At 39.8% G+C, this 16,340-nt stretch overlaps 2 protein-coding genes across 3 annotated transcripts in view; one reads left to right on the forward strand and one right to left on the reverse strand.

Moving 5' to 3' along the window:
- The window catches only part of FAM162A (family with sequence similarity 162 member A), a 29,159-nt gene extending 16,924 nt beyond the window's left edge, over positions 1 to 12,235 (forward strand). The window contains exons 2-6 of one of the 2 annotated variants that reach the window (XM_030802154.1): positions 2,283 to 2,405; positions 3,818 to 3,923; positions 6,843 to 6,951; positions 9,614 to 9,711; positions 11,462 to 11,501. In XM_030802154.1, coding sequence (XP_030658014.1) covers positions 2,283 to 2,405; positions 3,818 to 3,923; positions 6,843 to 6,951; positions 9,614 to 9,706 — 431 coding nt within the window. In that variant the 3' untranslated portion in view covers positions 9,707 to 9,711; positions 11,462 to 11,501. Of the gene's footprint in view, positions 1 to 2,282; positions 2,406 to 3,817; positions 3,924 to 6,842; positions 6,952 to 9,613 lie in introns of both variants that reach the window. The other variant, XM_003275525.4, reaches the window with a different exon arrangement.
- A 2,069-nt stretch (positions 12,236 to 14,304) lies between these two features.
- Positions 14,305 to 16,294, reverse strand: WDR5B (WD repeat domain 5B). Its single transcript, XM_003275528.4, has one exon. The coding sequence runs from the start codon at positions 15,706 to 15,708 to the stop codon at positions 14,716 to 14,718; it is 993 nt and encodes a 330-aa protein (XP_003275576.1). The 5' UTR covers positions 15,709 to 16,294; the 3' UTR covers positions 14,305 to 14,715.
- Positions 16,295 to 16,340: the final 46 nt, after the last annotated feature.

Consider the following 16,340-nt stretch of genomic DNA (forward strand, 5'->3'; position numbering starts at 1 on the left):
CTCAAAACAAAAAAAAAGAAAGACTGAGAATATAGTTACTATATAGAGATGTTCATTGTGGAGAAATTCAATAGAGTCTTGAATATTCTCGTGATGTGCAGAATAATAATGTAGAGATTATTTTAAATCATAAATACATCTTATATCTTAATATCTTAAATATGTTTTGCTTTCCATATATACTTAAGATATTTCTATGAAAATGTCTTATCCTAATATTTGCCAACAAGAGTCTCGTGTAACTTTTTGAAAGTTGAGTAATAACTGTAATGCTGCTTTGCTTATTTTTCATAAAACAGTGATTTTCTTTAATATATCTGAAAATGCATTTTTCATTTATTTTTTCTTATTATTATATGTATATATCAAGTGTGGCATTTGAGAGTCTGTTGATAAAATTTACAAAAGTAGAATTACAATTTTATGTTAATGATGAAAGAATGACTTATAATATTCGCCTGATTGTATCTCTTATTTTGTGTGCTTTTGTTAAACATATGTCGATTTGTTTTGGCAACATTATTTTTTTTTTTTTTTTTTTTTTTTTTTTTTTTTTTTTTTTTTTGAGACGGAGTCTTGCTCTGTCCCCCAGGCTGGAGTGCAATGGCGCGATCTCAGCTCATTGCAAGCTCCGCCTCCCGGGTTCACGCCATTCTCCTGCCTCAGCCTCCCGAGTAGCTGGGACTACAGGCGCCCGCCAACACGTCCGGCTAATTTTTTGTATTTTTAGTAGAGACGGGGTTTCACCGTGTTAGCCAGGATGGTCTCGATCTCCTGACCTCGTGATCCGCCCGCCTCGGCCTCCCAAAGTGCTGGGATTACAGGCTTGAGCCACCGCGCCCGGCCGGCAACATTATTATATAGACAGAGAACTCCTGTTCTTTTATTTCAGGTTAGTTCATGTGATCCTGGTTAATGGAACATAAGTGAGATTTTATGGGTGACAGGGAGAGAGATCAGGCTTGACTTAAGAGCACATGAGAAAAGAAGGGGGCTATCTCTTCACAAAGATTTAAGTATAAGAACTGTTTGCCAGTGCAATTATGAATAAGTGTATTTGTGCCTAATTTTTATTTTTTAAAAGCTCAGGTGATTATAATTTCATCTGTGAAATGTTGGAAGTATAGTCTGATTAAAATAGTATATATCTAAAAAAAATAAATAGTAGCCATTCTGGCTGGTTGTGAGATGGTATTGCATTGTGGTTTTGATTTGCATTTCTCTAGTGATCGGTGATAGTACTTTTTTTCCATATGCCTGTTGGCTGCACGTATGTCTTCTTTTGAAAAGTGTCTGCTCATGTCCTTTGCCCACCTTTTAATGGGCTGGTGGTTTTTTTCTTGATAATTTGTTTAAGTTCCTTATAGAGCTGGATATTAGACCTTTGTAAGATGCATAGTTTGCAAAAATTTTGTCTCATTCTGTAAGTTGTCTGTTTACTCTGTTGATAGTTTCTTTTGCTGTGCAGAACCTGTTTAGTTTCTGCACAGTAAAAGTTAAATTTATTAGATCCCATTTGTCCATTTTTGCTTTTGTTGCAGTTGCTTTTGGCATCTTCATCATGAAATCTTTGCCCATTCCTATGTCCAGAATGGTATTGCCTAGGTTGTCTTCCAGGGTTTTTATAGAGGTTAAATGGTATTTATTAGCCATATAGCGATCATTGTTGAAAATGGGCGATGAGTATATAGGGGTTCGTAATACTACTATCTGTGCTTTGAGTTTAAATTTTTAAAATAAACTACATATATTCTTATACATGTAGTTTTAAAGTTATATATAGTTCAAAACTACATCTAAAATTGATTTCTAATTAAGGACTTGTGGCTTGCAAGGAGCAAGGCTTTCTAGAGTCACTTGCTGACCACTGCAGCCCCCTAACCAGTTTATCAGCATGGTATTGGCAACTTGGTGACCTAGTTTATCACTTTTGGGAGGTTACTAATCTTTACCTAAACAGCCCTGATGCCATAATACATAATATTGCCACCAGAGCCATTGTTATGATAAGACACATGTGGGAAGTACTTATTTAAAATTTACAGCTGATAACGTTTTTATGTTGTAAATTCCTAATTTCCTAATCAATAAAACATTTATATTTTAAAACAGCATCAAGCATAGCACTTTAAATATAGTATGTGTATCTTACATATAGTAAATTCATTTCCTAAATGAACTAACTTTTATAAATGAAACGTAACTTGCAGGTATTTCTTATTTTGAGAAAACATCACATTTTCTTTCTTTCTTTCTTTGAAACATTTTTCTCTCTATTTTAGGAAGCTGTTTTAGGTTATGTGAAAGAGATGTTTCCTCATCTCTAAGGCTTAACAGAAGCTCTGATTTGAAGAGAATAAATGGATTTTGCACGAAACCACAGGAAAGTCCCAGAGCTCCATCCCGTAAGTTTTCATTTTCTCTATTTATGGAGTAGGTAGCTCCCAAAGAGTAGGAAAACTTGGAATCAAAAGAACCCAAAAGAGAAGAGGTTCCTATATCATACCCTCCCATGTAGAGAGAACACATTGTGTTCACATTGTGCATGCGCACATGACCAATATAAGCACAACATGGGAGGCCTGGTGGAGGCCCATGTTCCTATATCATGCAACGTGGGAGGCCCATGTTCCTACATCATACCTCCCATGTTTTACTCATATGCAGGCCCATCTTCCTACATCACACTACTCATGTTTTACTCATACGTAGGCCCATGTTCCTACAGCAGACCTCCCATGTTGTACTAATACTGGTCATGGGCACATGCACAGTGGTTTCTTCATTTTCAGCATTTGTCATTTTCATCTTCTTGCCTGTAGGGTTGGACTGGAGCTTTCTGTAGGAGAATGGATGCACCAAAGTAAATAGTAGTCCAGAAATTATGTTTTAAAGAACTCCAAAGATGAACCAAATTAAGATATTATGCGTTAGGTAAAATATAAGCAGGGCCTTCTCCTTAACATCCTCACTGGCTCTCCATTTGCACTGATTTTTATCTCTCTTCCCAACTTATTAATGAAATGACTCAGATGGCATATATTCCCCTCAGACTCAACAAATCTTTAAGTAGTATTCATGCTCTTTCCTTCCCCAACTGGGTCTTCCCATCTTCTTTTAGTTATAATACTGCTGTTGTCTTAGTCATCCAAGTTTGAGGTTCTTCGTGACTCCTTCCTCTTTGTCTTAACCAGTCTCCACATTCTTTCAGTCATCCTCAGACTGACTTCATCTCTCTTTCCACTGCTACAACTCTGGTTCAGACAATATCCCCTCACCCTTGTATTACAGTCTGCCATTTGGACTTTTTGCCCACTCTACCTTGTCCCCCTTTTCTCTCTCCATCCATTGTACAGATAATAAGCCTTCCTAAAACATTAGTTTCTTCCTTGTTTCAAAATGTACAGTAGTTCCCAATCAAGTCTAAACCCCTTAGCCTGACATTCAAGATCTGGTAAAATCTGATTGTACCTTACAAACTTTTTCTTAATCTACTGAAGTCAGACAAGCTCCTCACCGTTTCCTTCTTAGTTCATCCTTACTTCATATTTTTGTTCTTGGTGTTCTTTCAGTTTTCAATAGATAAGGCTTATATTGGGAAATAATGCTTTTATTTTACCTCATGGGATTTTATAATCTTATTTGGAAAATGAAGCATCCTAAGAAATTCCATTCAAATAAAGCTCTAATTAACTTGAAGTTTCTCAGTGTTCCTGTTTAGTGACTAGTTAAAAAGCATTAATACCATTTTTTTGTTGTTAAATTTGAGAGTTATAATCTCAAACACGTAAAATTTCTTGTCTGGTTTTTCTCATAGGCACTTACAACAGAGTGCCTTTACACAAACCTACGGATTGGCAGAAAAAGATCCTCATATGGTCAGGTCGCTTCAAAAAGGAAGATGAAATCCCAGAGACTGTCTCGTGAGTGCTGAATTTAGTATTACAAGCAGCTTTCATTTCTCACTGATCTAAGGGAAAAGCAATGCCTCTGAGTTCCAACTGCTTAAAACTTTTCAACCAAATTTGAAAACATTTTTCACTTTTCCAAATGTTTTATCTTTGGTAAGTACTTGGAATATAAACAATGCTAGAAAACTTGTGTCTTATCATTGTTATGTTACATAGTGACTAGTGAAGAACTGTCAGGTACTCTGAAGTCAATTGATTATTTGATTTCATCCCCTGGCTACAGAAGTGTGACTTTTTTAAAGTTTGTTTTTAATCTAGGTATATAAATTAAGTACCATTGACAATGACTATATTCCCCCAAATCTACTTAAGTACTCAACCTTAGGCATAAAAGTATTTAATTGCAATATTCTGGAATTCAGGAAAGAGTGCTTCCTGTCACCAACTTCCTTAAACCCAAGGGAAGGGATCTTGGCTGGGATCTTGGAACTTTTTCAGAGTTTGTAGATGATGAGTGCAGGTTCCTCCAACCCAGTTTCTCAACTCAGTACTATTGATATTTGGGGCTTGATAATGCTTTGTGGCAGGGGGGTATCCTATTTGTTGGAAGATGTTTGGCAGCATCGCTGGCTTCTGCCCCCTAGATGCCCATAGCATTGCTGCAGTGCTGACAACCAGAAATGCCTCCAGACACTGCCAAATGTCCACGGGGCAGCAGGGGGGTGGGAATCTCCCCTGGTTGAGAACCAGTGCCCTAGCTTCATGTTAAAGAGCCTGACTGGCTGGCATCTTGGCTAAAAAGAGATTCTGAGAAATAGGTGTCATCTCCCCTGTGAGGTGTCATCCTATTCAGGGACAGGGACTTTGGACAAAGCTCCTGGACGTTCCCTGTCAGCAAGAAACTATTCCTGGATCTTCTGGTCTCTGGTTTCAAGTCATGATTGAAAAAGATCTGAGCTCGTTCAGGATTTCTTTCCCAGGGAAATATTACTTTCTGTTTACAACAGCTTTAATAGAGCTTTTCTGCTTCTGCCAGTCAAATTGATAGCACATTACTTTAACAGAATTATTTCAGCAGGAAAGCCCTGGTTTTTCTTAGCTCAAGTCATGTATTCTTCTGGGAAATGAGAGAATACTGGAAATAACAATGACATCAGGTTCTTGCCTATGTCCTGATTCTTCCTATACCAGCAGAAAATAAGCTGGTATACACCCATGGCCCTAACAGATGCTGTATAGGCTTTGCTATAGAGCACCTTCCTTAGTCTGCCTAATAGTTGGTTCCAAGATCCCCTCAGGCCCAAAATACTACCTCATGAATCACTCTGGAAGGGTCTTTTCTGGGCCTGGGCAGCCATTTATCCTTGTGCTGGTAGTTCTGAACAGGCACTGCTTAACTTGCCCGTTCCTATTACTCCCTATGGGATGGATTACTTTTCATGAGGATCATGGCACTTCAAATCCCATAAAATCCCGTCAACATGGAAACTCAGTTTGTGGTTAGTGGAATCTCAGGTGCTCCTAACTGACCAATTTGACAGTCCTTAGCAGTTGTCTTGGGTTCCTGCCAGCCTGCAGGCCCAGCTTAAGTGCCTGGAGAACCCCGTCCACATGCTGCCTCACAGGTCCCAGCTCCTACATCACATTGTACATGCCTTCATCATCTTCCTCCTTCCACCTGCAACATCCCAGACCCTTTGCCTCCTTCCAAGCATTTTTAAAATACTCCCCTCCCCAATTTTAAAAGTAATATATGTTAAATATCTCAGGGGAAAGAAAGCACTTCAATCCCATCATCTAGAGATATCACTTCCTATTTACACATCTACTGGGAAGGCCATAAGTTAATCCTGGGCCCCATAAGGGCTCCACATCCCCTGCCTTGAGGTTCTGCCAGACACTGAGGTAACAGAATCGTGACCACCACGTGTGGCAATGCATGCCTATAGCCCTGGCTGCTCAGGAGGCTGAGGCAGGAGGATCGCTTCAGTCTAAGATTTTGAGTCCAGCCTGGGCAACATGGTGAGACCCCATCTCTTTAAATAAAGTAAATTAAAAATAGAACCATGACTCACTGCCTACTTGCAAAATCACCAAGGTAGATTGGCCTTCTCTTTAGACTCTTCTATGTTAAGCCTCTTAGCCTTCACACAAGAATGATGAACCAACCATCAACATTTTTTTAAGGCACATGGGTCTGTATTCAGTGGATAGGTTAGAAGAGCTGCACTTTGGCACTTGCCAAAGACCACAATATCAAGTTCACTGTCACTCAATTTTAGCAAAACATTTGTTTAAAAAGATAAATATTAAGGAGCATTGCTTAAAGGATCTTCCTACTATTTTAGATATTCTCAAATCTATTCTGGGTTCAAGACAGGGAGCAAAAAGCTGGGTATATGGAGCACATTGGTTAACTTTCTCCAAAGTTTGATCTTTCTGAATCGTGCTTTGTGTTGAAACATATGAAGCTTACTGTAGTATCTGTTGTCAAGATGTTTTCAGATGATGACTAGATGACATAATGTCTTCTTAAGAACCTCAGGGAGAAATGACTGTTTCACTTCTAGCATTTATAGGCTGCTTGGAAACCTGAGAGCCAAAATTGGGGTCCACCATAGCAAGTGTAGATTAATATGCCTTGCCTATTTTTTTTTTTTTTTGCTTCGTTCTTGACTTCTCTTTTTGTTTTCTTCTTACTTTTGTACCTAATTGTGTGCTATCTTGTACTTTATATATAAATGAGTTATGAAAAATGCCTCATCCTCCCCAAAGTCCTATGAGATCTCTAGGCCCTTTTTAAAGAGATTTCTAGGTCTCCCTATTTATAGACACTACTACATTTTGAATTTATACACAGCCTTTTATCCTGCACAACTTCAGAAAGGGAAAAGTTAATAACTTTCTCTCATGATCTCATTGTATTACTAGGTTGGAGATGCTTGATGCTGCAAAGAACAAAATCCGAGTGAAGATCAGCTATCTAATGATTGCCCTGACAGTGGTAGGATGCATCTTCATGGTTATTGAGGGCAAGAAGGTGAGAAGGGGTTTCTTCTCTATCCAGTGTGTATGTTCTCCACCAAGAACCTAGAATAAATCAGGGATTGACCCTTGTATTTACCCTCTGAGAAGAGGAGGCTACTTTCTACATTACATGAGAACAGATAAGCAGAAAAATAAGACATATTGGGAACAAGCCTGGGGAATATCATCCTTGGGGATAGGATAGATAGCAAATCCTAACTTTGGCGTGGTGAAGAAGGACTAAATTCATTTTGTGCAATGTAAAAAGTTTTTCTGATGACAGATGTCATAATGTAAATTAAGAAATAGGACACTGGCATACTTAATAACCCATTGCATATTTCCAGAGTGCTTTTGGTACCCAAGCATATTTACCCTCACCATAACTGCCTTCATCATGGTGAGCTTTCTTAGCGGGGTTCTTTATTTGAAGCTCAGCCAAACAGGGCCATGTGTCTAAGGACCACAGCTCCTAAGCAGTACATAGGAATGCAAGTCCAGAAATCTTTAGCACAGATTATAATTAATAGCTATCACTAATTGAACACTCACTGCATTCCAGGTACTTTTCTAGCTGGTATCTCATCTGAACCTCACAAAAACACTGTAAGATAAGTATTATTAGGACCTGATTTATAGATGAGGAAAACTATAGCTTAGAAAGCTTTAGTAACTTGCCCAAGGCCACACATCTCCTTAATGACGAGCCACAATGTGAACCTAGACCCAATTCAGGTAATAGGAAAATTGCTCCCATTTATTGAGTGCTTATTATGTAACAGGCACTGTTAAGCTCACTTAATCACTCCCATAACTCTAAGAGGTAAATAGTTTTCCCAAACTCACACAGCTAACAAGTGGCAAGATAAAAATTTAGACCCAAGTTTGCAGGTTACCAAACCTCATACTATACTATCTTGCTATTAAGCTATAGTTATTTTTATATTCAGCAGCTTTGGTCAAATTCTTCTTTTAATACCATGTATAATTCTATATATCACAGTTTCCATGTGGAAAGTGATGTCTTACAACTACTTTAAGATAGTAAAAAGGTCCTTCTACACACCCACTCTTAACTGACTTTCTTATCCTCAGTAATCCAGAGTAAAAGGAAATGTACTTTTGACTGTCTTCAGTCTTGCACTTAAACGGAAATACTGACCATTTTAGGCTGACCTCATGGGAGTACGAAGGGGCAAATGTGCTGAGCTGGGTGAAGTTCCCTTGAAAACTCTGTTCCCACCCCACTTCATTTTTTCTTGTCTCCCTCTTTGACCTCTCATGCATAGTTCTCAGATTAAAACCAGCAGAAACATGTGGACAGGACTGTGAGCTTCTAGGATTCTGAGAAATTTGCATTGCTTTTGTATACTTGATTGTACTAGCTGAGTTTAAATACTCCAGAAGCAAATTATTCACCTGGAATCTCTTCTAGCATCATCCAGGGGTATATGCTGTATATTTTAGAGAGTTGTTCTCCTGTTCTTTACCATGAAATTGTAACATTTTAGTTTTATGGAATTTCTGTTTCCATAAATGCTACTGGAATGGAGAACTTTTGAACTTAATGTGATTTGGAAGAGAAAAATTAGCCATTGTATATTTTGCTCTCACCATCAACTTCCCTTTCTCTCCCCCTCTCCCCCCACACACCCAATTCTTTTACATATGAAATTACACAGATAGAAGGAAATATCAGCTTAGGGTGCTGGTTTCACTTATTTGGTATAAAAGTTTTGAAACTGGCCTGTATAGTAAGCTTCATAGAAATCTGACCGTTTACGGCCGGGCGCGGTGGCTCAAGCCTGTAATCCCAGCACTTTGGGAGGCCGAGGCGGGCGGATCACAAGGTCAGGAGATCGAGACCATCCTGGCTAACACGGTGAAACCCCGTCTCTACTAAAAATACAAAAAATTAGCCGGGCTTGTTGGCGGGCGCCTGTAGTCCCAGCTACTCGGAGAGGCTGAGGCAGGAGAATGGTGTGAACCCGGGAGGCAGAGCTTGCAGTGAGCCGAGATCGCGCCACTGCACTCCAGCCTAGGGGACAGAGAAAGACTCCGTCTCAAAAAAAAAAAAAAAAAAAAAAAATCTGACCGTTTACAGGGAGGGAAACAAGGGAAGAGGACAGTTGCCTCCCCCATTCAAAGGATGGAATTGTAGTACAGATACTCATGGAAATCATCAATGGTAGTATTTGGGTAAAGTCTGGGATTCCCAAAGCTGAATGTTTTTGGTAAAAGAGAAGTGAGGAACTAGAAGGAACTGAGTATGCAGATAAGTTGGGGAAGGAGAAATGGTAGCAACAAAGAAAAGTGAAAGAAGAAAAACGGGATAGAAGTGGCAATGAGAAGGTATTTAGTATAAAAGAGAAGTGGGGAGGAATGAGAAGAAAGTATAAGAGAAAAGGAGAAGATAAAGACTGAAAGAAAGGAGCCAGAAGGGAAGAAAAAGGAGAGATGTGGCACTTCTTACTTATGCTTGAATGGATGAGCTGCTGTTCTCGGAAGCGTATGAGGAAGTTGAAGCACATCGAGGAGACTGCTGTGCTCAGTGTCCAAGCAGCAGAGGACTCCATGCCTCCATGCCTCTGTTAACCTGCTGTCATCAGTGCAAGGTAAAGACACCCTCCCCTGACCAGCATACAAATCACCTGTTCAAATCTGTTTTCCTTTAGGCTGCCCAAAGACACGAGACTTTAACAAGCTTGAACTTAGAAAAGAAAGCTCGTCTGAGAGAGGAAGCAGCTATGAAGGCCAAAACAGAGTAGCAGAGGTATCCGTGTTGGCTGGATTTTGAAAATCCAGTAATTATGTTACAACGTGCCTGTATTAAAAAGGATGTGGTATGAGGATCCATTTCATAAAGTATGATTTGCCCAAACCTGTACCATTTCCGTATTTCTGCTGTAGAAGTAGAAATAAATTTTCTTAAATAATGACTGTGTTTTATTGTTTTGATCCAAGTGAAGTGTAGCCTCTCAGCCTTTTGGTGAAAAATGAAACAATGTATTTCAACTTGAATACCAACTCTTTAGAGAAGCATGTACCATGTCTTACTTCTCTTCCCATTATCAAAGTAACCTCTCCACAGGTGAACTCATTTTGAAGAGATAAGGAAGGCCAATTGAGTATATGGCCCAGGTGCAGCTTGGAGGGCCAGCCTTCTCAAATGCCCTGGTGTACTGGTGGGGAGGCTGCCCCCTAATTGAGCGAGCCCTGAGAAGCCAGACCACATTCTATAATCTTTGAACATGCTGGCAGATGGAGGCTTTTAGGAGAACAGTTTTTTAAACATTCTGACAAGGTCCAGCCAGGAATTTCTAAGGACTTAGAAATCCCAGCATCATGGAGTTGCTTGGGGTCAACCCAAGTCACCTCTTAGCTTCATGCCTTGGAATTCTCAACTGGCTGTTTTCCTACCACCTGAGAAACTAAATTTCTCAATTACAAAAATCTCATGTATTACTGTTAAAAGAGAAGTATTTGCACCTCATATATATCTCATTTACAGTTTGACCTTGGGATATCGAGTTGTCTCATATTTAGGTATGAATACAGGTTTCTATTTTAAACATTGATTCTCACATGCTTCTTAATTATTCATGGATGACAAGTCATTATAGTAGTCCCCTCTTATCCACGGCTTTGCTTTCTGTGGTTTCAGTTACCTGAGGTCTGAAAATATTAAATGGAAAATTCCTATAACAATGCATAAGTTATAGATTGCATACCATTCAGTGTAGCATGATGAAATCTCTTGCCGATCTGTTCCATCCACCTGGGATGTGAATCATCCCTCTGTCTGGTGTATTCACACTGTATGTGCTAGCCGTCTCTGTTACCAGATCAGCTGTTGTGGAATCAGTGCTAGTGATCAGGTAACTCTTATTTAATAATTGCCTCAAAGTGCATTGTGCTGTGCCTAATTTATAAAACAAACGGTATCATAGGTATGTATGTATATGAAAAACATAGTATATGCAGGGTTGGGTACTATCACAGTTTCAGGCATCTACTGGGGGGTCTTGGAATATATCCCCAGAGGGTAAGGGGTGACTACTAATACAGCCATGCCAACATGCTGGTTCTCAGAGAGCTATAAGAGAGATTAAAAATACATGCAGCTGTTTGGGCACTTTCTTCCCAAATAAAATACCCAGTAAAATGTAACATACTACCTATAGCTTGATAACCTATCTGAGGATGTTTATGATGTCTGTCTATATACTTTATTTTAATTTGGCCTTAGCTTATTTGTAGGTATCAAGTTATCACTTGCAAATTTATTTTCAAAAAGCATAGTTTCTTGTACATTTTTGAAGATTAGTTTTTCTTATTTTGGGACACCTACACCAATGTTTTAAATATGGATAAATTTTAATGCAGAACTTTTTAAAAATAAGTAATCCTCTTCATAGAGCAATACAACAAAAAATGTGTTGTATCTTAGAGATTTACATTATAAATGTAGTAACATTTATGAGCTTAAGTTTAATGAAACCTTTTTTTTTTTTTTTTTTGAGACAGTCTTGCTCTGCCGCCTAGGCTAGAGTGCAGGGCATGATCTCAGCTCATCCATTCAAGCATAAGTAAGCAGTGCCACAGATCTCCATCTCCCGGGTTCAAGCAATTCTCGTGCCTCAGCCTCCTCAGTAACTGGCATTATAGGTGTGCACCACCACACCTGGCTAATTTTTGTATTTTTCATAAAGAGGGGTTTCACCATGTTGGCCAGGCTGGTCTCAAACTCCTGACCTCAGGTGATCCGCCTCCCTCGGCCTCCCAAAGTGCTGGAATTACAGGCATGAGCCGTGGTGCCTGGCCAAACGTTTTTATTACAAGTATTACATTAAACTAAAGCTCACAACTGTTACTATGCATCAGGAATTAACAGTCATTTCTCATTTGTGTCATTCTCCTATTTGATAACATATAGTGACTATCTGTTTATGGGTTAAATATCAGTTTCTTGGCCAGAATTCAAGATCTGCCCCTAACTAATCCTACTTCTCCCAATACCCTTATAGCACTCATACCCTACTAGTAACTCTGATATCTCATATTCCTCAGAATTTATCAAGCAAATGAAATTTAATGAGCACTACTATAAGGTACCATAAACTACAAAAGAAGACAGCTTTGCCCTTGTTGCTTTCAGTTAAATTATTGTGCTATTTTTTGCTTAATTTCTAGATTTTTTTTTGCATGTTTATCATGTCTCCATAGGTAAAGTGGGCAGAAATCTTTCTCTACTTTACATTTCCTGTTAAGTGCTGTTTGAATAAAGTTAATACGTGGGGTTATGGTTATTTTTTGTTTTTAATCAACATGATAGTTTTGGGAATTTATTACTAAAATTTATCAAAGCAGGCAAGGAATGAAGTTGTATCCTTCACTGTCAAACACTACTTGAGTCCCTTTACTATATAAAAAAGCCAAAGAATACAATACAGAGACATACTTCCTGATTCCACAGAACTCATAATCTGGAAACACAGCCCATGAAAGCATTTCAGTACAAACTGGTAAATAATAGGGACAGGAAAACCTAACTCAGCTGTCAGCTGTGGTTGCAGGCAGGCCGGCAGTGGATGGTTCCATCAGTGATTTCTGAACTGAGTTTGAAGCATGGGCAGGAATTAGTAGGTCAGACACAGAACAAAGAAAAGCAGTCTTCATCAGACATTTAGCTTGCCTGAAAATCACAAGCACAATCTAAAAAGGAAGTGAAAGGTCCTTGAGAAACACCATTTATAATGTTGTTTTGGTTTTTAAAATTTTTAGACTCTTAGAATGAACCTAACCTTGGCGTATTTTTCCGGTTTTTATTCTATGGACCATTTCATATCCCATCACACAGAGTATTACCAAAAGTGTGCAGGTAGCATCTGGCATGTCACTCCAATCCTCCACCACCATCCCAGGCTTATGCGCTTGTTCATCTGATCTCCCAAACCAGAAACCCTGGAATTATTCCAAATTCCCTTGCTCCCCTCTTTTAATCAATCATCCTGTCCTGTCAACTTTACTTCTAAATATTTCTCAAATACACTGATCCTCTAGGATAGTCACTGAGAGGAATGGGAAATTGTCCAGTGATAAACAAATGAAATTAATAATAGGCCTCAAGATTAGAAGTCAGTTTTCGAAGAAGACACACAAGTGGCCAACAAACACACGAAAAATGCTCAACATCACTAATCATCAGAGGAATACAAAATATAACCACAATAAGATACTCTCTTAAACCACTTAGAATGGCTATTATTGAAAAGTCAAAAAATGGCTGGGTACAGTGGCTCATGCCTGTAATCCCAGCACTTTGGGAGGCCGAGGCAGGTGGATCACTTGAGGCCAGGAGTTCAAGACCAGCCTCGAACATGGTGAAACCCTGTCTCTACTAAAAATACAAACATTAGCCAGGCATGGTGGCACGCCTGTAATCCTAGCTACCTGGGATGTTGAGACATGAGAATTGCTTGAACCCGGGAGGCAGAGGTTGCAGTGAGCCAAGATTGTGCCACTGCACTCCAGCCTGGGCAACAGAGTGAGACTCTGTCTCAAAAAGAGTCATGGCAAAGATGCAGAGTAAAGGCACAGCTTATACACTGTTGGGAGGAATGTACATTTGTACAACCTCTATGGAAAACAGTATGGAGATTTTTCAACTAAAAACTACCATTCGATCTAGCAATCCCACTAGTAGGTATCTACCCAAAGGAAATTATATTTTAAAATCACCTGCACTGTTTATCGCAGCACTATTCATAATAGTGCTGTTTATTGCAGCACTATTCGTAATAGCAAAGTTATGGAACCAACCTAAGGATCCCATCAGGAGATGACTGGATAAAGAAAATGTGGTGTATATACTTATATACATATACATACACATATATGCATACACACACACATACACACCACGGAATACTACTCAGCCATAAAAAAAGAATGGAATCTTGTCTTTTGCAACAACATGGATGGACCCGGAGGCCATTAAGTGAAGTAATGATACAGAGAGTCAAAAACCACATGTTCTCATGCCAGGCGCGGTGGCTCACGCTTGTAATCCCAGCACTTTGGGAGGCTGAGGCGGGTGGATCACGAGGTCAGGAGATCGAGACCACGGTGAAACCCCGTCTCTACTAAAAATACAAAAAAAATTAGCTGGGCATGGTGGCGGGCGCCTGTAGTCCCAGCTACTCGGAGAGGCTGAGGCAGGAGAATGGCATGACTCCGGGAGGCGGAGCTTGCAGGGAGCCGAGATCGCGCCACTGCACTCCAGCCTGGGTGCCTGGGTGACACGCGAGACTCCGTCTCAAAAAAAAAAAAACAAAAAAAACAACACATATTCTCATAAGTGGGAGATAAACAATGTGTACACATGGACATGGAGAGCAGAATCATAGACACTAGAGCCTTCAAAGATGGAAGTGGGGTGACAGATGGGAAAGTATTTACTAGGTACAATGTATACTATTTGGGTGAGGGTATACTAAGCCCAGATTTCACCACTATGCAATATATCCCTGTAATAAAAGTGACATAGACATAAATCTATAAAAATTACAAAAAGTTTCTCAAAAAAGATTGGTAGTCAGAAGCTCTGAATTCTAGATGTGCTTTTTCACCTATCTCATTTTGTAAATGTAGTGTATGAATCTCAAAATTTAACAATAGACAATTTTAAAAATACCAAACTGCCAAAATTAAACCATCTTTTTAAATATCTAAGTTTTTTGGCCAACTTGGCTCTACCACTTGATTTCCAAAGGGATTAGTGGTTACTCATCCACAGTTTAATTGTTTTGTCATTTTCTAATGCTGCTGATGCGATGAGGTTTTCTGTAGGATGACAAGCTGCTGAGATCACGACATCTGTATGGCCTTGTAATTTCTGTACAATCTCTTTAGTCTGAAGGTTCCAAATGTAAACCAGGTTATCCTCGGAACCAGACACAATCCACTTTCCACCAGTAACTGAAAAATTGGCAAATATGCAATATTTCTCATTCTTATGACCAGTGTATGTTTTCAGGCATCTGCCTCTGCTATAATCCCATAGTTTAAGAGCGTTGTCCAAAGTTGCAGTGAGAATGTATTTACCATTTGGAGAAAATTTTACAAAAGAGACAGGAGGGTTATCATCATCAACGAGCGTTTTTAAACACTGACCTGATGCAGCATCCCAGATTCTACAGAGGCCATCATAGCTACCTGACACTATCAAGGACCCATTACAATTAAAATGAACAGCAGAAACTGGGTCAGAATGAGCAGACAAAGTCTTGAGACACTTTCCTGTTTTCACCTCCCATATTTTCACAGTCTCATCAAAAGATCCCGAGATTATAAGGTTGGATGGCGGATTGAAGTTACAACAAAAGACATAATTACTGTGCCCCTTCAGTGTTTTCAAACATTTTCCAGATCTCACATCCCATAATTTTAGAGTTTTATCATCTGAGGCAGAAACAAGACGACTGGAATCTGATGACCAGGCAACATCCGATATTTCCAAATTATGACCATAGAGTGTTTTCTCATATTTTCCATCATATGCTCCCCAAATTATGATTAGCCTATCAGCAGAAGAACTTGCTAGCCATTCTCCATTAGGACTAAACTTAACTGATGACACTGCATCCGTGTGTCCCACGAGAGTACATTTGAGAGCATAGTTTGGGTTTTCAGGCACTTCCTTGCTCTGATTGGCCGATGAGGAGAGGGCCAACTGTGCTTTGGCGTCTCCTGACTCCTTGGTTGCCATGGCTCTGAAGCTCCAAGTTAGGTGTACTAGGCGTTCAGCCCTGAACCAGGCAGTCCAGTACTTTGGCTTTCTGCCCAGCAAAATGAAGATAAACGCACTGGATTTTAAAATGTACAGTTTTGAAAGCTTAAAGTTTCTGGACAGTCTTCAAACTGTGAAATAGACGGAATCAGCAGCGCGGCTTGGACTTCAGGTTTTCATCTTTTTGTTAAGCACTTGAGAAATACTGTTAGAAGGATCCTGTGCGCTGTCAGCAAGTGGGACACAGATGTTCGGCATTCCGTTAATATGTAAAGCCTTCAAAGCAGGGGCGACGCGAGGGGCACTCTCTACAGAAAGTATTCTTTTCACCGCCGCCCCCCTCCCCAGGTTGAAATGTTTCAGAATGCTGAGCAGCCCTACCAGTCAGGCTAGGTATTTGAAGAGGAATGAACTGCCGCTTTTAGCGGATTTCAGAAGCTAAAAGCCTACGAAGCCACCGAAACTGGAAACTCTGGCCTGTCGGCTACTTTTGCACGTACCAGCAGGTGTGCACTGCGGCGTCAATCTCCAACAAAGCCGGAAAAGCAGCCTGGCGCATGTGCAAAGGAAGTCCCTCCTACCACTACCGAGCCGAGATGACCAATGGGAGA

The sequence above is a fragment of the Nomascus leucogenys genome, chromosome 21 (assembly GCF_006542625.1).
Source record: "Nomascus leucogenys isolate Asia chromosome 21, Asia_NLE_v1, whole genome shotgun sequence".
Lineage (NCBI taxonomy): Eukaryota > Metazoa > Chordata > Mammalia > Primates > Hylobatidae > Nomascus > Nomascus leucogenys.

Bases quoted from the DNA above. Each gene is read 5' to 3' on its own strand.
- WDR5B (XM_003275528.4), bottom strand. From the start codon at position 15,708: ATGGCAACCAAGGAGTCAGGAGACGCCAAAGCACAGTTGGCCCTCTCC.